Source organism: Micropterus salmoides, unplaced genomic scaffold, assembly GCF_014851395.1.
Source record: "Micropterus salmoides isolate LMB-PRFRI ecotype aquatic unplaced genomic scaffold, ASM1485139v1 Ms_hic_scaffold_7, whole genome shotgun sequence".
NCBI lineage: Eukaryota > Metazoa > Chordata > Actinopteri > Centrarchiformes > Centrarchidae > Micropterus > Micropterus salmoides.
In genome coordinates, this window is record NW_024044459.1 from 22,921,058 (window position 1) to 22,946,163 (window position 25,106).

Consider the following 25,106-nt stretch of genomic DNA (forward strand, 5'->3'; position numbering starts at 1 on the left):
AATGAATAAAATATTGGGATGAGAAACAATATCAAAACACGGTTTTACTTTTCACTTAGTCTTACTTGAACTTGAAGGTTATATGTATACTAGCTTTTGAGACATTTGCACCGACTGTTTTTTAATATCATCATAATGCATCATTTTATGATGCAGCAACTGAAGATCTTAAAATGATGTGCTGGTGCATCACATTTAAGTAATTCATACTCTAATGAAGATTACATAAATGGGTAAAATGCTTATATTTTAATGCATAATCATGGCAGACAAGCAAATACAAAACATACACTCTTACAGAATGTCATGTCATTACAAACACTAAATATCCCACATGAAATAAGTTAGGCTGTTATCTCCCCTTTAAGTACGTGACTCAGTTTTCCTTTTGTTTTTGTTTCAGGCACAGTGAACTTTCTAATTTAAAAATAACATTTATCAACTCATGGTCGAATATTCAGACAACAATAAATTTCCACATGTATGATAATGTGTACCTGTGCCATTAATTTCTTTCATCCATCAATCTACACTTGTAAAACACTATTGTTTGAAAAATAATAATTATAATAAAAATAATTGTGCACAAACTTATGGCTTTGGACAAGAAATATCCTTTCACAGTTTGTAATCTTTTTCAGTAAATAATCCAGTTACAGAAATCAGCTGAAAAGTTTTTAATTTCACTTTCATCCTTTTCCTGATTGTATGTCCATATCTCAGATACATTATCTCCCTCTTATTTCCTGATATGCTATATAGTCCTTTGCATACTTGCCTCAAGAAAATAATCATTTTAAGTCCTTTTTTCATTCCCAGGAACATGTACTAGCTTTGAGCTTTCCTTCCATGTCTTCCGTCTATCAAACATTGTCAAAGATGCCCGTCTGAGAAGGTGACAGAGACAGGTAACGTCCTCCTGTGGATCTATAGTTTCACACACAGAGAGATACAGTAAGTTATTCACAATCCAATTTGATGTAAGATCGAGTTCTGTGGGCCATATTGTTATTAAAACACTATGTTCAGTTAATATGGCAAAAAAACACATGCCTTCTGTTGGGCGAGCCTTCATCACTGGAATTATGTTGCAGTAAACCTCTCCGCTGCTCCTCCATCTCCTCATCTCTTCTGGTGAATGTGACAACTGAGAAAGACAGAAAGCAATGGATACACAGTATCCTGTAAGCACGCAAAACTCTTGATAGATATAAGTGATCCTCATCAATAAAAGGTTATTTTGAATCAGAATGAAGAGGGGAGAGCTGTAAGTTGACAATGGTACTTCTTAATGGTTTGCAGATTCTGTAGCAAAAACACACACAAACTGGCACCATTACTTTTTGTAGGACTTGTACAGTACAAGAGACTGGCCCTGCCTAAATTTCTCTTTTTCTGACTAGCAGACACTGGTAGAAGATGTATTTAGATCCTTTAGCAAAGCCAGACTGTGAAAATACTAAAAGACCTGCATTAAAAACGTTACTTAACTGTAATTATGTAAGTATTATCAGCAAAACTAATATAATGCTGATTATTATGATTATTGTTCCTGATGCATTTGTGCGTAATTCACATTGTACTGTTGAAATTGGTCAAGGTGGACCTGATTGATTTATTTTTATATATTGTTTGATAATTTAAACTATTATGTGCAAAACATATATGCATTTTTATCATGTTTTTATAAGTTCATCAAAATTCAAGTAAAATCTTCTACCATGTAAAACCTCCTTCTTCTCTCTACCTCTTCTCTCGTTTAGTTCATGTTTAGTTTTTACTTTTGGTCTATGTACTTTTGTGTTATATTTGCCCTTGTCTGCTCTGTGTTCTCTTTAATCCCTGCTTCAGTCTGTATTCTTTGTTGGTTGCAGTTCTTTGTGATCTGTTGTGTTCAGTAACCTGTGTCATGTCTGTTCCCCCAGTTATCACTCTGCATGCCAGTCTCTCTCTGTTTTCCCCTGCTCTCTCTCTGCCTACCTGTGTCTCGTTAGCCTCATGTCCCTCACCTGTGTACCTCCTCCCAGCTCATTAACCCTGTGTATATATCCTTGCTTGTTTCCCCTCAGTCTTTGTCCGATCATTGTTGCGTGTATACGCTCTGTCCCTCGTTGTCATGGTTGTAGTTTGCGCTGTCTTGTCCTATTACCTGCCTGTTCCCTGTTAGTTCCTGGTATTTTGGGTTAAACTCATTCTTGATTTTCTGTTAGTTTTCTATGTTCATTTTTGGATTAGTCTCAGCCACTCTGCCAGTAAGTGTGCTTGCCTTTTGATTGTTTATGGAATAAACCCCTTTTGAACTGTACCTCCTCTGCTCTCCTCCTGCGTTTGGGTCCACCACCCTGCTTATCCTTCACAACCACCACAATCCTGACACAAGTAAAGTACAATTCTTGAGTAAATGTACTTAGTTAATTTTAACAGATAACATGATTATGCAAGTAGGATAACTTGCTTAACTTCAGTCCCTTATACTGGAGCAAACTAAGTATAAGTTGCTCTGGGGGAGGGGGACAGGGAGTCAATGGGTGGTGCATGTTCCAAAGTAACCCGACCCTCCACACTGTAAAGTCTCTATCTACCTTGCATGGGTGCCTTGTGGCTAACATGGCATCTGTTCCTGCATCTATAAACAAACTCTTAAAACTAATACAGATGTGCATAAAATATACACCTGGACCCTGTTGGAAATGTCTTGTCATATCATTTTCAGTAGCTGTGAGTGAAACAGAAAAATATTTTACTCCATAGTTACAGTAGTTTTCTTTTATCCCTACCACTTTCCTCGATCTCTGTGACAGGGCTGCTCTGGTTATCCTTTAACTCAGTGTAACCAGCTCTGGTCCGCCCAGTAGCCCCCTGGACACCATACCGCTCCCTCCAGGCCTGAAAAAGACAAAAAAACAGACACATAAATACCTAGACACACTTAACATAAACCAGTAGAATCAGTAGGCCAACAGATTGGGTAGATTGTTTAGCTTCATAGAAAACTGTAAGAGAATTGATTTGATAGAATCAAAATTTCTAACCAATCTTCGATTTCCTCCATCCTCATCTTTCTGTCGTTTTCTTCTTTCTGCAGCAGAACAAATTGTAGTGTATATCGTTTAAAAAGCATGTGCACTAAATTTACAGTGAAGGAACAAATTATGGTCTACTATACTACTTATACTTTCAGATATATAATGTGTACTGAGGTATAAGAAATACATCAAAAGTAAAAGAGTGAGCCAGTGAAAGAACCTGATTTATCTAATAACTATTAAGTTCACTAGAAACAAAATATGAACAAATAATTGATCTTGTCTGCAATAATGTAGATAATGGTTAGTTAGTTTAAGTTTTTTAATTTATGATTACCTACCTCTTCTGATGAGTTCCCTGCCTTCATCCACCAGGTCAGAGGTCAAGTCATCGTCAGTAATGTACTGATGAAAGCCCAGGAGGTTCAAACAGCGAGAGCCTAGGCTACAAACCCAGACACACAAACACAAATATACTGTTAAACATATATTTTTTTTATGTGCAACATAAACAAGAAGGCTACTAAAAGTTTCTCAGAGCAGATTTCTTTCCAACAGACGTCCTGTGCAGTACCTATCTGTTAAGTAAAGCAGTTTTTAGTTGTTAGTGGTTATTGTTTTACCTGTAAAAAGTGGCAAAGCAGAGCAGCAATATCAGCATGGGATAATAGATGTAGAACCCATCGGATATGAAAGATAGCAGATGCATAGAGCCCATGATCTGACAGAGGGAAACAAAGGGGGACACTGATTTGAAGGCAGAAAGAATTTGACATTTTTCCATATATTTTTTGTGATCATACACATTTCCTGAAATGCTCATTTGTGTGATTGGTGCATTATGCCACTGTGTTAGTATGAATGTCTGCGTATGTGTTGGTACTATGTGCATGTTTGTGTGGGACCCACAGAGGTGTAGGATGTCTGTATTCTGTCCTGGTGTGAGATGGCGGAGTCCATGTGAATCAGGCCCAGAAAGTTGAGGCACAAAGGAGGGGTGAGACGGCAGAACAACCTGAGAGGAAAAAACAAAGAGAAGCAACTCTATGTCATCATATAATGTGAGAGACCGGACCGAACTGTAAAATACATATATTAGGACTTGAGGAGCGTACATGCCGCTGAACTGCAGGCTATAAGCATCAGTCTGGTGATGTGGCACCAGGTAATAGTAGTTGAAAACTCGTATCCGGAACACTGTGGAGTAGACACAGACACACAGGAAGAGGATACTGACGAAGCACACCATCTGGTGGGGAGACACAAAACAAGTAGAAAGAGGAGTCCGGTTAGCTAGTTCAAATTGGTTTCTACAATTTTCAAGTAATTTTCAAGTAAAGACAAAAAAGAATATTGTAGAAGATAAGAAAAATGTTGTTTTTGTTGAACATGTTCTTGCTTAAAGAAGCTAGCCTGTTGGGACTGTGCCTCACTGATTGCGTGCCCACCTCAATGCAAATGTAATTGTGTTGTTTTTCAGCCATCTGAACAAAGACGGCGAAGAGGGAAAGCACAGGGTGCGTGCTGAAGAAGGTGCACTCGGACCAGACTACTGCTGCTGAGAGGAGACACAGGAGAACTGCCAGCAGCCTGTAGAAACCCCGTCTGAACACACACTCCCAGTACCACTCTGAGAAGGACACACACCCCCACAAACAAACACACCTATGCATGAGTACAAAATGTTGGAGGAACAATCAAAGTCCAAATCTACACATAAAACATACCGCATGCATGGATTCTTTTTTTATTATACCTTTATTTTACCATGCAAGTTAATTAAGAAAAGTTTCTCATTTACAATAACGGCCTGGCTGGAGACAAAGGCCTCCTGTGAGAAAGGGTACTGGGATTAAATAAAAACATGAAACAATAGACAGAGGATGCAGGACAACAACACAGTCCCAACAACCAACCTTAAAACCGGGCACAAGGACACGAAGAGACCAGATGAGAAAATAATGAAAAGAAACATGATAACAGACTAGACATAAGATAATCTACAGAGAGTAGACAATACAAAAAATGGTTGAATAATGAAAACAATCTAGATAGTATACATATAACAACAACAAATAACATCACATGAAGCATTTACAGTTTTGTAAACAAGTTTGTGATTTGCCTTTAAAAGTGGCAGTGGTGACTAGAGTGGACAGTTTTATTGTTTTTTTTGTAGTTGGCTCCAATCGTTGGGTGCAGCGAACTGAAAGGTAGTGCGACCTAATGATGTGTTAGCTGAAGGGATTTGTAGCCGAGTTTCACTTGATGAGCGGGTGCTGTAGGTGACGGAAGAAGGATGAAGTAGACATCCCAAATACTGAGGGGTTAGGCCTAAGAGAGTTTTGTAAATTAGCATAAACGACTGGATCTTACGTCAACTATGAAGTAAGTGAGTTTATGGAGGTGTATAGATTGCAGTGGTGTGTCCTGTAAGGAGCATTGGTGGCAAATCTGATAGCTGAGTGATAAAGAACATCTAGCCGCTCGAGAAGCCCCTTACCTGCACACATGTAAATTACATCACCAAAGTGTAGTATGGGTAATATAGTCACCTGAATCAGGGTGAGTTTAGCAGATGGGGTGAATGATGACTGATTACGGTAGAGAAACCCCAATCTGGCCATTTAATGTACGTGGATTCATACACAAACTCACAAACAATTGTTGTTATGGTGTTGGTATTTTCTGTTATTTCCTGTTTATTTATCACATCTAGATTCTGTTTTCTTGGTTATGTATTGTTTGTACTTGGTTAAATCAGTCCTCCTGTGTTTTTGAATGCTTTACCTCCTGTTTAATTTTGAAGTTGTCCAAGTTAGTTGTTGCTGGTCCTTTTGGATTTCCCACTCAGTTTCTGGATTTATGCTCTTACATTTAGATTCTGCCTTTATTGGACATCTGCCATGCTTTCATGTTAGCCTGTTTATTAGTTCTTGTCAGCTTGAAGATGAAATCTGCTGAAGTTAAACTGATTTCAACCTTTGGTCACCGGAGCTTAGAGTAAAGCTTTCTGTTGAAGCAGGCAGTTAGAGACATTTATCTGGCAAACTGGGTCTACATTCATACTTATTAGAAGACCAGAAATGGAAAAAGACCAGAAATGGAAAAAAATTGCAGCACTCAGGATCACACTAGCAGGCTATTAAAAGTTCAGTAAAGAAAAAAGTTTCTCTCTGTAATGAAGTCAAGTAAATCAAGTCTCAAAGAATGGAAATATCTCAAGCGGAAGTACCTTAATTTTGTAAGTAAAATATTTTCCATGTGTACATTTCAGATTGTGGTACTCACCCACAGCAGGAGAATAGAACCTATGCATCCAGCTGTTGTGGTGTGCTGTGGGGAAGCTGTGGGTGAAGTGTCGCACCGGGCTGCTTTGACTTTTAGCGACATCTTCTAGATGAAAGGCCTCGTCTAACAAGATAGACCATTGAACCTGAGTCTGACCGTGTCTCTGCACCACAGAGATTACCTGAAAGGAAAATACAGGCAGCACGGGAAAATAATTATTCATGTCATATTTTTTTAATTGTTTCCTTTACAATCACTGTGCAATGTTAAGAATAATAATTACCTTTTTATGAAGCTTAACTAGGTGTCTTTTGGTGGGAAGGACATCCTGTTCACCAGAAGAGCATTCCACATTTCTTCTCATCTCTTCCTGGTACTCAATGGGACACTGAAATGAGATGCCACACAAATGAGGACAGTCCCACACACACACCTGCCTGTTAAAAACTGCAAATCTAACATAAAAAGGAAAACTTGTAATGTCTAGTGAATTTGACCTACTGAAAAAATTCACCTTGGTCAAAATGGTGTCCACGCACTTCCTGAGACACTGGTTGTACCTGACAGACACACAGACGCTTGCCACCTCCTGATAATACGAAACATTTTTGTTCTTGTTCAAGTAAAAATAAAAGCCAGAGAATGCCAAGAATGCAGGTGGAAATTCACATTTTATACATTTGATACATGCAAACTCTGTTGAAAGATCCTCAAAAAGACAACACTTTCAGATTCAGCACATGCTGGAATCTCTTCACACAGTGCGGGATTATTTATAAAACCCCACCTCCATAACATCTGCTAGGTTCTCCTCAGCTGCTGCCTTCTCAGTAGCCATTTTTGCTGCCTTGAAGTAGGTCTTGGCTAGCAGGTAACCATGGGAAGAAGAGAGCCAATGAGAACGCGGGATCTCCACCAGGCCATAGCCTAGCAACAGCACCAGAAGGAAGAGGCCCCAGGTGTTGGCAGCTGTGATGCCGATGGTCGGGAGCTCTGTCCTGCAGTTTTACAAAGACCGGAAAATCAATGCACTGACATAAGGCCAGCTTAGAAAACACAACTTGAGTTCACAAGTCTCACTCATCAGTATTTTTTTTTTTTTTTTTAGATTTTATTTTTGGTTCTAATTACAACAGTGTTTGGCCCCATTAGTCATCTAATTTTTCCTGAATTGAGGGCCCGTTTGACTCACCATGAGAGTTGCCACTTTGGGTGAGCAGCCACGTAGATGAGCAGAGAGATGAAGATAAGGAGGTAGGTGCCGTAATAGATGGCATTTTCAATGAGAGCTGTTTTAATCTTTCCAACTCTGGAGAAAGCTCCCGACCGTGCATAAGACTGCATGAAGGGCAACAACAGCCTGTACACACAGAAATATAGATACGCACACACAGAAGAGAGAGAAAGAGTGTCAATATACCGGAACACTTGTCTTTATGACAGTAGGTTGAACATACAGTCGTAGTCACTGTTTGAGTAAGTCACTCAGTGTGTGCTGACGTGTGAATGATCGGTGTATCTTACCAAGTAAGAAACTGGGAAGTCCAGTATACAACTCTCCAGAAGACTGGTAGGATGCCATCTGGGATATAACTCCATGGCTCCTCACAAACCTTCGTTATACTGTAACAAACACATAGAAGAATGTGAGCACGCATGCACACACACAGAGTCATTAAGCACAGTTAAAGCAGTTTACAGCAGCTGTGGCATATGCTCGCCTTAATCAACCGTGGTACTATAAATCTATAACTTTGCCACAACTGCAGTGCAAGAACACACTTCAAACTGTAGTGATGTGCATAGCTATTTACCACAGTGTGATTTTGTATACTAACACAGCAAAAGTTAGAAATATTCAAATCCAACACTTAGTCTGTACCTAAATTACAGAGTAGATCCAGTGGTACTGTTAATGGAAAGACATCTTGCTGCTGAATATTATAAATGTAGTTCTGCTGTGAACACTGCATTTGGGTGGAGGCAGAACAGAGATCAGTATCACAGCAAAACCTTTTGTATGAAGCACAAAGTAAATAAATGATTAACATTAACACTGACATGACGTCATCCATTCAAGTAATACAACTGACAGGTTATTCTTTCCATTTAGCTTTTGTGTGATTAATTATTTAACCTGCACAGTTTGGCAACATCAACCCTACAAAACAGTACAAGGACATGAGTGTATATTACTACAAGCTGCTGAGAGTAAAGCCTATTTGAAGCTATGGACCACATTTAAGACTCATTAAGAAGCGAAAGATCAACAACAGAGACTTTTAGAAATAAAGTGTCAACATCTGCTGTTTAGTTTCAAACTGTCTGACCCGTGCAGCTTGGATGTTAATAACGTACGTATTTACATGCAATGAATGAATGATAGTGTTTTCATACTTTACTCTGGAAAAAAATAAAATATTATGTATCATGTTGGATGATCTGGAAGAATACATTGCCTTGAAATGAGCAAACTGTGGCCTCAGTGCCAATAAAAAAAAAATGATCTTATTTACCCGACAGTTGGATAAAGAGAGGAGTTGTTATCTGTCTGATTGGTGCGTCTTGCTCGAGTTACAGAAGTAGGGTGGTTTGCATTGTCAAGAACACATTGCTTGTAAATGGTCTAAAAGAGGAGCAAAGTTCACAGTCAGGCAAACACTCTTTGAACACATGTTGAAGCCTATTTATCACATTACAATGGTAAAGGTAACGCTGCAGGCAAGAGCAGCAGGACTAAACACACAGCTCAGCCTCATTCAGACAGATTATTCTCAAATACACACACAAACTCACATTCAGTGTATCCTATAAAATACTAGCAACTCTGGTTCCAAGGCAAAAACAGACACACTTTAAGAAGCTGCAATGGTTTCATACCGTGCTGACATCGAGCGGCAAGATGAAGACGATGAGGAAGCAGAGGTACCAGGACAGCAGCGTCCCTAACAGGACCATCCGCTGCTGCTTCCGCAAATCTCCATAGCGCTGGAGGAGGTAGAGGGCCAGGAAGAAAACGACTACGACCACGACAACCAGCACGGCACCACTCATAGTGATGAATGAACAGACAGACGTCAAGAACTCATGATGACGGACTGGAGGGGACAAGAAGGAGGGACATAGGGTGAGATAAACAGATAGAGAGAGAAAAAAGAGGATCTCATTGGACAAAATACAACAGACTGGATACCAGCTCTTATCTGCTGGAACCTAGAAAAACAGTTTGACCGGAACACTCAGGGCAAAACATACATGATACGGTAAGGAGGTGAGGAGGGAGAGAGCAGGGCAAAGGGAAAGAGAAAAAGGAACAAATGATCGTAAAATAATGACAGATACAATGAGACAGATGTAGAAAAATATTTGGGTGTACTGGACTAGATTATTTCATCACAAATTATAATGTAAGTGTGAACAGCAATATGGGTTAAGAACTGATAGGCCCAATACTCTTGTGCTAATTGAATTTGTGGAGGAAATATCAACTGCAATACCACAACAGGGGAGAGCGGGGTATGTTGTCACACTTTTCACACTATCTAATATTTACTGAGCACCGTACATCACAATGGTACAAATGCCATAGCCTACCAAATGAAAGAATTAAGTCTTGGGCAGAAGTTTAGTATTCATTACACTCATCTTCATATCTTATCTCATTATGGAGTTATAGACCGTTGAATAGCACTTGCGACAATTTGCCCCATCGGCAAGTAAGTTGTCACACTGGATTATCAAACTGTAAGAACACTTAATAAAATCAACCAACAATCAAGCCTAGAGACTTTGGAAAATAAATAATTTAATTCAAAACAAAAATGTTGGCAGAGCACACATTAAGAGGCACAACCTCTTTCTTCTCTGGAGTGCAAATAGATCTATGGTAATTGAATGTGATGCTGCAGATAACTTAAATGTATAACTTATTAACTACACAGATGTGGTGTTTAAACACACTAATGCAACAATGTGCATTTTTGTATGACATACATACTGTATGTATCTGACTAATCAGACATGTGTTTAGAGTCACAGTTCTGGCACACATAAATTGCCTGGCCTGAGGTGCAAACATCGCAGGCCCATTTGTTGCATTTCACACACTTAAACCACGTCTTCTTTCGAATACTGCATGAAAATGGCTCCACATAGATGAGGCCAAAAGAGATGTCAGCAGCTTATGTCAAAATCCTTAGCTGTACTTCTGATTGATTTGTTCTTCAACTTCACCTGCCTGACTGCCTTTAACATTATGTCAGGCGGTGTACTGTCATTCTCTGTCTTGTGTTGATCATTTTCTTCCTTCCTTCAAAAACACATTCCTCCTTGCAATTACAAATAAATTACAAGCTTATTTGTCTACTACCCTTGTTGCCTAACTAAATTAATAACTGGATCATGTAGTGTGTGTGTGTGTGTGTGTGTGTGTGCGTGCATGTGTTTGTATCTACTAACACACTACATGCCTACGGTATAAGACCTTGTATACCCTGTCATGAATTCAGTCTTGTCCAGGCATATGGCTGCTGCTGTAAACTACAGTGTATAATATTCTATTTACAGAAACATTTAATACTGGTGTCAGAGGTAATTACACATTTTCACATAGTTTTTCAAGCAAGTTTTATGTGTTTATTTGTAAAGTCATTGAGACAACTTGCCCTAAACTGACATGTGTTCTAATGTTGGCTAAATCTCAAGGTTAGCTTAACATAGCACTTCAGATGAAGTATCAAAAGACACGTTAGTGTCTCCTCTACTTTGTGCAAAGTTATCATTTTGAACATTCATATCTAATAAGGTTGGATTACATAAAATGTAAGGTGCAAATGTTTTACTTTTGAAACAAAAAAATAATAAAATTGTGCTCACTTCAGATTAGAGTGACCTTGACCACATGTGAACAGTAAGTTGAACATAGAAAAATAAGTCACAAAAAATGGCTATTTGATTTTTGACATAGAGGCTGTAGTGTTGGAGTTCTGAGCAGTGTAACAACTTACACACCAGGCAACTTACCCCGCTCTCCCCTACTACTGACCAGCGCTTACTACTGAAGAATTTAGGAAGATATGGAATTGGATGGGTAGCCCCTCCTCACTCCTGGTTGAGTAACTTCCTGAAGAAGAGACATCATTAAGTTCAAATAAATATTTTTTTGAATCACTACTATTAAAGGTTACTTGTGGAGTTCCCCAAGGCCCATTATTGTTTATTATAAATAATTATATGGGTTCCCATAACATTAAAATGTTTTTTTATTTGCAGTAGTAATACACTAAAATGCAAATTATAAATATTTTGTAAAGGGTTAAACGTTTTAAACACACACGGTTCCTTAAAAATCTAGCCTACTTGGAAGTTGATACAATGGATCAATCAAAAACATCCAGTATGGTCACTGTTATAAACAGTTAACATTATGTTAGTAATGGAAAAGGTTCCACATGGTCCAACAAAAATTCGGTGCTTCTTCCAATTGTCAGCCAATATAAGGAATAACAGAAATATTTTATCTGACGTTATCTAAAAGTTATATAATTTATTACTGATTATTTAACACAGCTCTCATTCGTTTTTTTGTACTTTAAAGAACTGAATTGTGTTGACCACTAATTATTTTCACGATTTCTGTCATTCCTGCCCCGTGGTCATGTTTAATTCCTAAAGAACAGAGAAATAGCTAGACTATCACGCTATTCCGCGCTGTGGTCTCGGACTGTTGATCCAGATCATCGGATCAGATTTAGACGGTGAACAAACAGCCTGTTATTACAGAAAGCACAGCCGAAGCGACACCTACCTTTTGAGTTTATTCTCTCAGGCTGAAGCTTGTCAACCGTTAAACTCTCTGAATTTACTGTCACACTGTTTTCCTCAGACAAATGTACACAACCTTTGAAATAACATTACGTAACATCCGTACAACGTGCTCTCTCCCCTTTCTCTCAGGCGAAGCATGGAGTTCTGGGTATTGTAGGCGAAAGGAAACCAGACACTGGGACCGTCCCTGGCACAGTCCCACAAAACAATCTTTACCTGAGTAAAAGTAGCAATAACACAGTGTGGAAATACTATGTTACAATTAAAAGTTCTACATTTATTACCAAGGGGAGATGATGAAGTTATTATCTACCTTGTGCGCACAAGATGTGTCTCCAAGGACTTCAGATGCTTGCAGCCATCATCTAATGTAGAGAACTCAGCTAATCAAGTTTTATTTTAACATATAGTGACATTTTTGCTGCTCTTGGACTTGGACACGGGATTGTCAACAGCAGGAATCATTTGAGATTGAGGAGTACTCACTGGAGTGAGTACAACAAACCAACGCATTCAGAGTTGGTGGGGTATCCTCCAGAAGTAAGTAATATTTGATGTTTCTTGCTTACTAAGCAGTATGCTGTCATCTTGTCCTTTTGTCTTTTTGTTATTTGCTAGGTCTTGGTTTGTGCTCCATACCATATGATTATGGTCCTGAGCAAATTAAATACATGATATAAAATTAAATGAAAAAGAGGGTATGGAATATTGGATCCAGCTTCTTGGTGAGCTAGAAGACGAAGGAGAGTTTGATGGAGGCTTACTGGAAAAGGCCATAGTTCAGCTGTGCGTAATGGAAATAATTCAGGTAAGATTATTGTTAATGCGGTTACACATGGACGTCTTTTTCTTCTTCTCCTAATTTTTTCAAAAATAATTTACAAACTTATACCTGTAGCAGAATTTTGTTGAAAACATTACTTGACACTAAAACTGAATTCCTAACTTTTTATTGAAGCCTAACAGATGTAGGGTATTTTGAAGAAAATGTCAATAAAATGATGTTTGCATTGTACTTAGTGACAGCTTTAATGTCAAAATCAAACCCTTCAGAACAGAAGATGTGCAAGCCCTCAATCATAACTGTTTTTTCTCCATATTTTCAAATTCCTCAGCTTCATCAATTAAAACTTTTCCCTTAATGGTGGCCTACAAAGCATTTATTACAAAGTTATTTTTTTGACTCTTGACAGTCCACAGGTTGCCACAGGAAACCAGAGTAATAGGCATCATTATAATACTTATAGTACTGGACAACCAAAATGCTTCAATATTCATTACTGTAATACAACTAAACAGCTTCTCAACATAATGTAATTGACACCTGACCAACCTGAACAGCATCGTGGTGAAAACACACAGTGTGCTATATTGTTCCTTTATGTATAATAAAAATAAAGAAGTTTGTATTTCAACATCCCAGAAAACTTGCACACCTGCTGAGCAGTTTTAGGTTTATACTATATCCATCACCCAAACTGAGCTGTTCAGAATCGCTGCGGAGATCTGGATAGTTCTGATTATTTATTGGTAACATGAGAATACATCCACGTGTTTGCTTGAGGACGACTCTGAAAGTCACTGGGTTTTAATGAAGTTTCCAGTGATGTCACTTCCTAACAGAAGATCAGCCCCAGTATAGAAGCAAAGGAAGAGCCTTGAGCCATTCTCATCCAGTTCCCCAACATACACTCACCTAAAGGATTATTAGGAACACCTGTTCAATTTCTCATTAATGCAATTATCTAATCAACCAATCACATGGCAGTTGCTTCAATGCATTTAGGGGTGTGGTCCTGGTCAAGACAATCTCCTGAACTCCAAACTGAATGTCAGAATGGGAAAGAAAGGTGATTTAAGCAATTTTGAGCGTGGCCGGTCTGAGTATTTCACAATCTGCTCAGTTACTGGGATTTTCACGCACAACCATTTCTAGGGTTTGCAAAGATTGGTGTGAAAAGGGAAAAACATCCAGTATGCGGCAGTCCTGTGGGCGAAAATGCCTTGTTGATGCTAGGGCCGACTGATTCAAGCTGATAGAAGAGAAACTTTGACTGAAATAACCGAGGTATGCAGCAAAGCATTTGTGAAGCCACAACACGCACAACCTTGAGGAGGATGGGCTACAACTGCAGAAGACCCCACCGGGTACCACTCATCTCCACTACAAATAGGAAAAAGAGGCTACAATTTGCAAGAGCTCACCAAAATTGGACAGTTGAAGACTGGAAAAATGTTGCCTGGTCTGATGAGTCTCGATTTCTGTTGAGACATTCAGATGGTAGAGTCAGAATTTGGCGCAAACAGAATGAGAACATGGGAGCTTCGTGCCCTGGATGTGCATAACACAAATCTCCAACTGCAAGATGCTATCCTATCAATATGGGCCAACATTTTTAAAGAATGCTTTCAGCACCTTTTTGAATCAATGCCACGTAGAATTAAGGCAGTTCTGAAGGCGAAAGGGGGTCAAACACAGTATTAGTATGGTGTTCCTTATAATCCTTCAGGTAAGTGTATCTTTTCAGGTGTCTGGCCACACAGCTCTGTGCTGCATTCATGGACAGTGGAAATTTCAAGATGTCTTTAACACACTTTGGTGGTGGAACTTGCTGTTTGACAATCTCTGCTAATTTCTGCGGCGTCAAAGCTGTAGCGATACCCTTCAGAACAGGTCTCCAACATCCAATTACAAACATGAGAGTTTGTATGAGTCAGCTGGAATCTGATGAAATTCATGTGAATGTAGAACATCACTGAGGGGGCCTTTACATTGACACCCACAATGCATCTCCTGTAGAACTCATTCCAGAAATCAGATAAGCAGTCTCGGATTACTCCTGTGCCTACTCCCCTTTCAAAAGACCCATTAGGAAGTTTCATTTTGATTGACGCTTCTTTGTTCATAATTTCTGGATCACCGACTGCATTCATTAGGTCAATGAGATAAAACCCTCTCCTTAGTTCAACAACCACAGCAGTATTGATATCCTCCAGAGGAACTGTATCATCAAGATTGCCAGATTCACGCTTAAGGAAATGTTGCCCCTTGAAAACCTCATAGCTGTCCTCACTCTGGACGTCACTCACAGCTAAGCAGTGCTCTGAACAAGTATTTCTCTGAATACTGTCAAGAGTATCTCCTGTTTCCTCACTCTATTCATTGTTCTCACTCCTAACTTAAAGTGTTTGGTTCATCAAGTTTTGTGGTTCTTGCACAATATTTGTGTCTGAAATCTGGAGGAGCTTGCTCATCTTCACTAAGTGTATGTTTCATTGTAGGAGAACTTTGTACCTTCTCCAGCTTTCTGGTGCAAAGGTATAGTCTCAGTAGTTTCACCTTTTTTGTCACTTTTACTTTTCACTTATACTTTTGAATATCAAAGCTAGCATGCCTTGTCCTTCCTGCATTTGCTGCTCGAACTTGCTTAAAATCACTGTCATTCACGCTGTTGGTTATCCAGCCTAGTTCAATTTTCCTGGTTTTCTTCTTGGCATAAGAGTTTCCCATGTGTTTCTCTAAAAGTTCTTCTCTGTGTTTTTCCTTTGTGGAAGGGTTACAGAGTCTGACTTTCTCTAACAAACTATATTTTCTGTCGTCCTTGTCTTCTCTGATGACTGTTGTTTACAACAGAAGGCCAACACCTGACCTCGGTCACCATAACGGGGTACTTCAAGATCATGATCTGACATAAATGGAATCACACTGGTATTAAGCTGCAACAAGGAAACATTTAGAGGGTGAGTAAAGTATAGAAACAAATTTTGATATAGATTACGATGTACTTGAACAGCTCCAAAATCTATTGCGTACAATGGTGAAATAGAGAAACAAATTCATTTTTCATTCGGTTAAAATATACAGATAGCTCCTGTGAATCTTTTTAAGCAGATACAGTTGTTAGTGTATGCTTCTATTCATAACCATCTTAAATGGTTAACTAATTTTTGTCCAGTGCGTGCAACTTTTAACTCACTTTAAGCTGTGGCCTACTGATAATAACTGCTTTTCACAACTCCATTCTAGTTTTTTAATGAACCAACCATAGTTGTGCCTACAGAAACCTTACATTTTCTGCTAAAATCCTAATGAGAAACATAACAACAGCTGAATAATATGGTTTTATGATCCTACTCAAATCACATTTGGGTTTTTATAGGAACAATATGAACAATAGTAAGAGAACAAAACTGCTTTAGCATTTTAAAAAAATTGCAATTTGTGCATCTACCTCATACAGATTAGTCACACTATCAATTGCTTGATGGGATCAGGGAACATTTAAGAGTTCAAAACTAGGCCTCTGTCTGCATACGTTTTGTTTACCTGTTTAAACCAAACTTACATTGTCCTCAACAATTTTTGAGATGAAGGCCTCCTCAATCTTCCATTAAATGAACAAAATCCCAAATAGCAGAATTTCCCAAACACTGAAATGGCTAACAGGTTAATACTGAGGCTGTTATGGCAGGCCGCATATTAAACTATTATGGCAGGCATGTTAAAATTTAAACACATATCGTACAGCTATATTACTCCAGTGTATGCATAAGCTGTCACACCATGATTTAAAACTATAGTGGACATTAAAGTATGCGTCAGTTACAGGTTTCATCAAACATAAAACACACTTTTATGCTGAAACAAGTGGAGCTAATGCATGCCAAAGTGTCAAGAACGCACAAGAGATCCTTCTTTCTGACCACCATGTGTTTGTTTGTTTGTTTTATAAATATGATGTACAAAAAAAAGTTTTTTACCGCTGCATTTAACTTATCAAAAATGAAGACAATCATCAAGCTATTACACAGAAAACCAGTCCAATCCCTCCTGACAGACGCGATGTGTCTGTACCAAGGACAGTACATTTTACTTTACCTGCCCCGCTTGCGTGGTGAATAGCTCGGGACCGATCCTAAACAAATAGAACGGTCTTTTCTAGATGGGAATAATGATGTTTCAGAGAGTTCCAGAGCTGACACTTAGACATACATGCTACATATACTGCATATATATATATCACACATTACATGATGATTATGATGCTCTCCAAAGTGATTGTAATTTCAGATAAAAAGCTGTATTGATCTTCAAAGGATTCCAGTTGTCAGTAGCAGCTAAAAATGCATGCATCTTTGACAGATGATTTACATTCGTTCATGATAAATTTTGTCTTTGGCCTTTTTTTAGACAGTCAGTCATGTGAAACCAAATCAAATCAAATTATGTACAAATACATGGTTTATCCAATAATAATTATTCATCTTTTCCACAGTTTTTTCAGGAAATCTTCTCATTCAGTTCTACACTGAAACATGCAATATTTAGTCTATGAATACTGCAACAGCTGATTCACTGGAGATGTTATTGTTCAACAACAATGCAACATGACAGCAGTACAATAGTTCACTTTTGCTTTGTAAACAAATCCCAACAATTCAATCCTTCAACATAACACAACCACTGGATTCATGGATATATATAATTGGACTAAATTTAGCAAAGGTGAGGCTATGGAGGTGAGCTGTTTAATGTTACATTTTCCCAAAAATGAATCAGGAAGGGGCAGTGTACTGATGTCACTGTTGTCACCTTTCCTGTCACTTTCAAATGTCCATTGTGTGTTAAAGCAGGGGCTACTTTAAATTTTAAGCTTAAAGCTTTTTCAGCCAACAGAGTTGGAAATGTTTAAGGAAAATACAGAATAACATCTTCAATCCATTTCAGTCACAGAGGAAGATCCACATATATGGGTCGTCAGCGTATAGAGGGCCCAGTACGTTGAGGCACACGGCTCTGTGTTCCAGTAAAAAGTCCATGTGGCTCAGCAGGTCCAGACACAGATGTTCTACAAAATATAGACAAACAGACCAGTCTTCAACCACTCTGGACACACCCAGTGCATCCATCCAAACTGACCCAAAAATGTCTAAAGATTCTGGCCAGTCCTCTAGAAGATCGTCCAGTAACTCCATCTGGTTTATAAATCTGTTTAGAGTCCAAATCAACGAGCAAATAAGTCGTGTATAGATCAGTAGTCCACTCCTACTGTCTGTGTTGGTCTCTGTCACATTGCTCCTCTCTGTTTCTCTGTCGCTGCCTCCGTCTTGTTTCTGCAGTGCTTGTCTGATCCAAATAGTTACAGTGCAAACGAAACCTGGAAGCATTGGCAGGTGCTTAGTGAGGCCATCTGTCAGCCTACATTCTCACCTTAACCGCTTCTCTCTCTTGGATTAGTGGAATAAGCTACTTGACCATTCAGACACTAATGCCCTAATTATACCCTCAGTATTCTCATTGATAAATCCACGTGAGTGAGATTTAGTCATTTATTTTTTTAGATCATTATTCAGCTTCTGTTCTGTATCAACCCATGTCTTACCCTGGGGCAGACTTACACTCACACTTCTCACACCTAGCACACAGGTACATACACTCATATTCACACATACTGGGAAATATGGCTTCACTTTAAATTGATTTGAATGTCTGTGGACTGAGAGTGGAAATGTCAACATGCAAGCATGCAAACTCTTGGCTGAGACTTGAATCAAAGTCACAAGACATTGTGTATGTGTGAAGTAGCCAATTATTGTTATTATGCAGTGACTCTAAAATTGTTACTGTGGCGTATTTTACAGTTGCCACCACTAGATGGAGTTAATGAGTTTGTTCTGAAACATGTCATCACACAGCTCAGGAACCATAGGGATGTTTGTAAAAGGATGAGGCAGATACATGTGTACACTCATTTGCCAGTGTATTAGGTACACCTAGCTAAAACTAATTCAGTCTAATACAACAGTTCTGTAATAAATCCTATCATGAAGGTTATAATGTTCAGTTTTTGGTTTGGAGGTGTTTACAAACTTGTAACTATACAACACCTTGCTAGCAATTAAAGTAGTACTTCAAGTTTCAGGTTTATACTTAGCTGTCATTCCAACTATAAAAATATAGCTGCATATAAGTCTCATGACCAGGGTATAAAAACTGACAAATCTGTTAAATGAAAAAAACAAACCAAGACAGCAAATGTTCCAACTAACTAAATAATCAATGATACATTGCAAATGGGACTTCATGCAGTAATGCTTCTATCACGGCAGGCCTTTCATTAGGGAAAAACAATAACACACGCAACCTTTATTTTACCCCGAAAGATTATCCTCATGTACAATGGTGAAGAGAATAATCACACCTGAATAAACATCGCCAGCTATTCATTTCAAGTTGAGTTCAGCGAGAGACCCTTGAGACTGAAATCAAGCTGTCATAAAGTGAGACATTAGCTGTCTCTCCTTCAATGCAATTGTCCTTTCAGTTTTATTTCATTGTTGTTAATCACTTTAATCTTTTATCTATGAAAAGCCAGTTGTTTACAATACAAAAAAGAAGGGTGTCATATTTTAATCTTTGACAGCCTCCAACAAATCTTTAGCAAAGACTCGGCCAGGTTTCCGGTCATTCCCCTTGGCAACACAGGGCACTAAATATTTGGAAAACTCAAACCTCATAACAAAGTCTTGTGCTATCTAAGCTTCATTGCTAATAGGGCAGAGTAGAGCTCAATGCTGAAGTATAAATGTCACTTATAGTAAGTAGCAAAGACACAGGTGAAACTGATTAAGGTAACATCGTGCCTCGCAGGACAATCAGATGTTTATGTAGCAACCAATCGACAGCAATCTACCACTCCAGCAAGGGAGAAGGTAGATTGGCAGTGACAGGGGAAAGACTCTTCCATCCATCCATCCATCCCTCCATCCATCGTCCATCCCGATTATCCTGCATACAGGATCACGGGAAGGACTCTTATTTAGGTAAAATACCACAGTGTTGAATATACATTGTTTGATGTACATCCATTGTATTTGAAATATGTACTTTATTTGAAATATGTACTTTATTTTTATTGATGAATGGGTGCAAACACCGTTTATGTTGTGCAGAAGGATAGTTGTAGGCTACAGCATTGGAAATCTGAGCATATACATACTTTAAGAAAATGGCTTCTTTTACTTAGTAGGTAATTACTTAATAATTAGAGGTAATTATTATGTAATACCATGTAATCACTGTAACAACAAGGTAATCACTTGGTATTAACAATGGGTACATCTGGTGATTTTTGACTGCAATTTCTGTAACAGGGTAGTAAGGGGCCAAAATCAAAGGGCAATAATGGGGAAATACATTTAAAGATAGCAACGAGACAAAATCATTTAAACTATTAGTAATATTTTGGTAACAATATGGTAACCTAACAATAAAATGGTTAATGAATGATATCAGTGCAATATTTGGATTAAAAATTCTAACATTAATGGTTGAATAACTTGATAATAATGAGGTAATATAGATTGATGTTTTCACAGTATTATTAGTTGAGTAAGTCAAAATTGATAATTACCATATTACACTGAACAAAATTATAAACGCAACACTTTTGTTTTTGCCCCCATTCATCATGAGTTGAACTCAAAGATCTAAGACTTTCTCTATGTACACAAAAGGCCTATTTCTCTCAAATATTGTTCACAAATCTGTCAAAATCTGTGTTAGTGAGCACGTCTCCTTTGCTGAGACAATCCATCCACCTCACAGGTGTGGCATATCAACATGCTGATCAGACAGCATGGGTATTACACAGGTGTGCCTTAGGCTGGCCACAATAAAAGGCCACTTGAAAATGTGCAGTTTCACTGTATTGGGGGGGGTCCGGAAACCAGTCAGCATCTGGTGTGACCACCAGTTGCATCACGTTGTTCAACACATCTACTTGATCAGGTTGTTGATTATGTCCTGTGGAATGTTGGTCCACAAATTAACATTCAATTCACATGCAACAGCTCTGGTGGACATTCCTGCAGTAAGAATGCCAGTAGCTTGCTCCCTCAAAACTTGCGACATCTGTGGCATTGTGCTGTGTGATGGAACTGCACATTTTCGAGTGGCCTTTTATTGTGGCCAGCCTAAGGCACACCTGTGCAATACCCATGCTGTCTGATCAGCATCTTGATATGCCACACCTGTGAGGTGGATGGATTATCTCCGCAAAGGAGAAGTGCTCATTAACAGGCTTTTTGTGTACATAGAGACCTACTTAGACCTTTGAGTTCAGCTCATGGTGAATTGGGAAAAAAACAAAAGTGTTAAGTTTTTAATTTTGTTCAGTGTATAATGCTGAAATTTACTCCCCTTATGTTCCAATCATTCTCTTGTTTTAAGGTAATACTGTAGAAATTACATGTGTAATGCGGTGATGTGTTAAAGTATAAAAATAGATATATCAGGTCCCCATTTCACTGTCTTTTCAAAGGTGTCTCATTTTGTTCTCTGCTCAGTCACATCATTGGTGTGGTGTAGAGGGGACTCCTTGTTGGTGTGCTGTGGAAGTTTGTTTTCCTGCCTTTACGCGCTCTCTTTCGCCTCAGCGTTCAGCCCAAGTCATTCTTATCCATGTGTAGCATCTTCTCTTCTAACCTCTCACTCCCCACACTCCCCACCACCATCACTCCCCTCCTTCTCCATATCCAGACGAGGAGCCATTGGGACCACGTCCAGTGTGGCCTTATTCAGATCAGTGAGAAATGCTGTGTGAACAGCCTCGTCTCCCATCGTGCTCATTGAACAACAGCAGCGAGTGCGCTGAGACCCCTGGGTTTGAAGTCTGCAACATTTGATCCATGGGAAACCCTCGTGCACAATGACGCTCGCGAACAATGTGTCCCCAGTTCTGTGTGTCCCCAGAGGGCCACTGTAGACTACAGATCTTATAACCTGTCCTGGATACATCACTCTCCTGGGAGTGGACCACTCCCATCTGAAACGACTGGCCTGGGCCAGCTATAGTTACATACACTCAGTGGTGCTGAGATTGAGGATATGGCCTGTGTGTAAAAATGTGTGTTTGTATGAGAGAGGGAAGGTTTGTGTGTTTTTGTAACACCAGGTCTTTTATAGTAAGCCTATAGGTTGTTGATGACATCTTATACTGTAGTTACAGTACAAAAGCAGTTGATGAGGTGATTAAATTGCCAAACTATCAGCCTCATTTTCTTCAATTTCTAGCCAAAGAAATTGTGTAATCATCTCTCTCCAAATGTTTATGTAATTGGATGAGAGGCACTGTTCCCTCTTTTAGGGAGACTAACACAAACAAAAGTCCAAAAGCAGCCCATTTTTTAAGATTTCATTGTTTGACAGCAGGTCTGTCACAATCTGATTCTCCACTTTGATCCCTTTACAGTCAGCAGCAGCAGAACATGTGATACAATTAAAGGCCCATGGCTCCTATGGTCAGCAATGAATGAACAGATCGTGGCAACTGCATAGAAAAACAAAAACCCATTTTGTTTTACATTCCTCCGTTAATCTATTTAACAGAACTGAGACCAGACCTCTAAGTGAAGTATTCGAGGCACTGCGGTCTCCTACACTCACAAATTCATATACAAGAGCTGAGAAGTTGTTTGTTTTTTGGTAGGATGGGTGAGAGCGGGGAGACGATGCAGTGGAAACATGGGAGCAAACTATTTCAAACATAAGGAAAAACAAAACATGCAGAAGCAATGTGACCCATGACTTGGATCAGTGAATAGATTATGATACTGCATTTTCTTACTTTCACTCCTTGGACACTTACTTTAATGCCATGCATTACATGCCTAACCAAAACCAAACCAAAATAAACCCCAAAATAAATCATCCAGGATGCCCACACATTTAAAGACATGTGAAAACACATCTTCTTCTTTGCTGCTGTTTTTACACATTAGTTTTTGTACACATTAAACAAACCAAACATAACGTGTTAATTAGTGAGCTTTAGATGTACTAGTAGATATATTTATTTTCCGTTGGACAGAGCAAGGCTTACTGTTTCCCCCTGTTCCCAGTCTTTATGCTAAGCTAAGCTAGCCAGCTGTTAGTTGCAGCTTCATATTCACCATAAAAACTTGAGAGTGCAATCAATCTTCTCATCTAACTCTTGGCAAGAAAGTATGTAAGCGAGTTTACCAAAATGTCAAACTATTAATTTAATGTGAGCATAGATACTTACCCAATCAATAAATGTGAGTCTAAAACAGTCTTCTAGCGTCACACAATAAGCAAAACACATTATTAAGTGTAGGGGGACTTAAACCTTGTGGTGACAAGTGGCCTTTTGTATATAAATGGGAGGTGCGTCTCCATGATAAACAGATTTTTGTCCCCACAATGTAATTAACACAAGAATACATGCAAACACAGTCCAAAAGCAGCACCTTTTCTATGTGCCATTTTATGGCAGGATCCCTGATTCTCTCTTCCTTTCTTCAATTTACAACGTCGGCTCCTTCAGCTGACCCCATCAGCCGATCCCTTGCTTTGCTGGCTGAAGACAAAGGAGGCTGTTGTGCGTTGTTGCTTGTTGGGATAGCTGTGTGACGGATGCCTTGTGGGTCACCGCGGTGAGGGTGAGGAATTATGGGATCCTGATTTAAAGCTTCCCAAATGAGCTGAGGCTTAATGATGGGGAACGCAGGGATTTGGCCTTTGAGTATTGGCATCCTAGACACACAATGTTGAGGGTTGATTGTGCAATATTTATCTGGAAATGGTCTGGATAAATTGGCAATAGGGCAATCTATATGAAAGATGAAAATAATCATTGGCCTGAAGGCTGTGGTGAAGCATTAACATTTTCACATCAGTTTTTTCAGGCACGCACACACACACACACACACACACATGCCTACACACACAGATCACTGTCTTCTGACAAAATCACATTATGAATAGTGACAGTTTGTAAGAAAGAAACATCTTAACCATTTACTACTGAAAAAATAACTGACACTGGTTCAGAGGAGGAAGCTCTAATATCACAAACTCCATCCTTAATGCGGTTTGTTCAGAATTGTTTCTGGCCCCTTAACATCTGCTGATGAGAAGAGTGATTTGTCTACATTTCAGTCTGTTCTGGTATGTAGGACAGACTGATCCATTCAAAGTTCTTTACAATTTTGCAAAAACTTTTTCTTTGACCATGCAGATGGTAATTATGGCTACAAGTGTAGCTCATGCAGCACGATGTGGAAAAGTTTTGTTTTGCCAAGACTTGGTTAACCTTCAGGAGAGTCATCTGAAACAAAATAATACACTCAGTGGCAAAACACATTTACAAACATAAAAACTCTGACAGTTTTAGTCAAAATCATTGACTTTACATCTTTTAAAATGGCGGGGAAAAAAGTGGCCAAAGAGTTTTTCATAATTGAATGATTTTCCAGATTTCCCCACACCAACAGGATTCTTACACTGAGGCAAGAATATTTACTTGCTACAGTAGTAGCAGTAATTAGTAGTAGTAGTAGTAATTCTTTTACTTAATAAGCTTGATCAGAATAAAAGAAGTGAAGGAAGTGAAAATGGATTCTTGTAAAGAGACTTGCTTTTCAACAGTAGAGAAAGACCTTTATAATGCGTCCCATTTACCCATGCACACACACACACACACACACACACACGAATGGTGCCTGAACTGCTGTACCATGTGTGGTACTCCACTGCCCATCAAGAACAATTTGTGGTGTAGTGTCTTGTCCAAGGTCAATTAGACATGGGATTGAACCACCAACCCTGCATGTAATGGATGACATTACCTACAAGCTTAAAATGTTCATACTCCTTCCATAAAACATGATCCACATGCAGTCATGTGATGAGACAAGACATTTACACATTGCTGTCAAAGCATAATGTCAAAGTAGTGTGTATGTAAATGCTGCGGCTCATGTTTTATGACATAGTAGGCAGTAATATTCTCTGTCGACAACTGAATGAGATTACATCTGTATTCTTTTTGATAAGATCATCGAGTTGCCAGACAGTCTACTATAATAGCAATACTCACTGGTGTCTCTTCATCTAAATAAATGCTATGACAGCAGTGATGTAGTTGGATTTGCAGCCCT

At 38.9% G+C, this 25,106-nt stretch overlaps 1 protein-coding gene across 5 annotated transcripts in view; it reads right to left on the reverse strand.

Annotated features, from left to right (window-relative positions):
* Positions 1-12,246, reverse strand: part of lmbrd2a (LMBR1 domain containing 2a) — a 12,715-nt gene extending 469 nt beyond the window's left edge. The window contains exons 1-19 of one of the 5 annotated variants that reach the window (XR_005442430.1): positions 12,124-12,246; positions 11,340-11,439; positions 9,198-9,415; positions 8,834-8,943; positions 7,842-7,940; positions 7,510-7,677; positions 7,105-7,315; positions 6,832-6,906; positions 6,601-6,705; positions 6,318-6,498; positions 4,475-4,656; positions 4,142-4,275; positions 3,936-4,041; positions 3,650-3,747; positions 3,368-3,471; positions 3,033-3,079; positions 2,778-2,886; positions 1,054-1,147; positions 779-927 (exon numbers count right to left, since the gene is read on the reverse strand). Coding sequence is in view for 4 of the 5 variants with exons in the window: in XM_038703027.1 (XP_038558955.1) it covers positions 864-927; positions 1,054-1,147; positions 2,778-2,886; positions 3,033-3,079; positions 3,368-3,471; positions 3,650-3,747; positions 3,936-4,041; positions 4,142-4,275; positions 4,475-4,656; positions 6,318-6,498; positions 6,601-6,705; positions 6,832-6,906; positions 7,105-7,315; positions 7,510-7,677; positions 7,842-7,940; positions 8,834-8,943; positions 9,198-9,371 (2,061 nt within the window). In the remaining variant the exon portion in view is untranslated. Of the gene's footprint in view, positions 1-230; positions 928-1,053; positions 1,148-2,777; positions 2,887-3,032; positions 3,080-3,367; positions 3,472-3,649; positions 3,748-3,935; positions 4,042-4,141; positions 4,276-4,474; positions 4,657-6,317; positions 6,499-6,600; positions 6,706-6,831; positions 6,907-7,104; positions 7,316-7,509; positions 7,678-7,841; positions 7,941-8,199; positions 8,285-8,833; positions 8,944-9,197; positions 9,416-11,339; positions 11,440-12,123 lie in introns of those variants that run through there. The other 4 variants (XM_038703027.1, XM_038703028.1, XM_038703029.1 and 1 more) reach the window with 4 other exon arrangements.
* Positions 12,247-25,106: the final 12,860 nt, after the last annotated feature.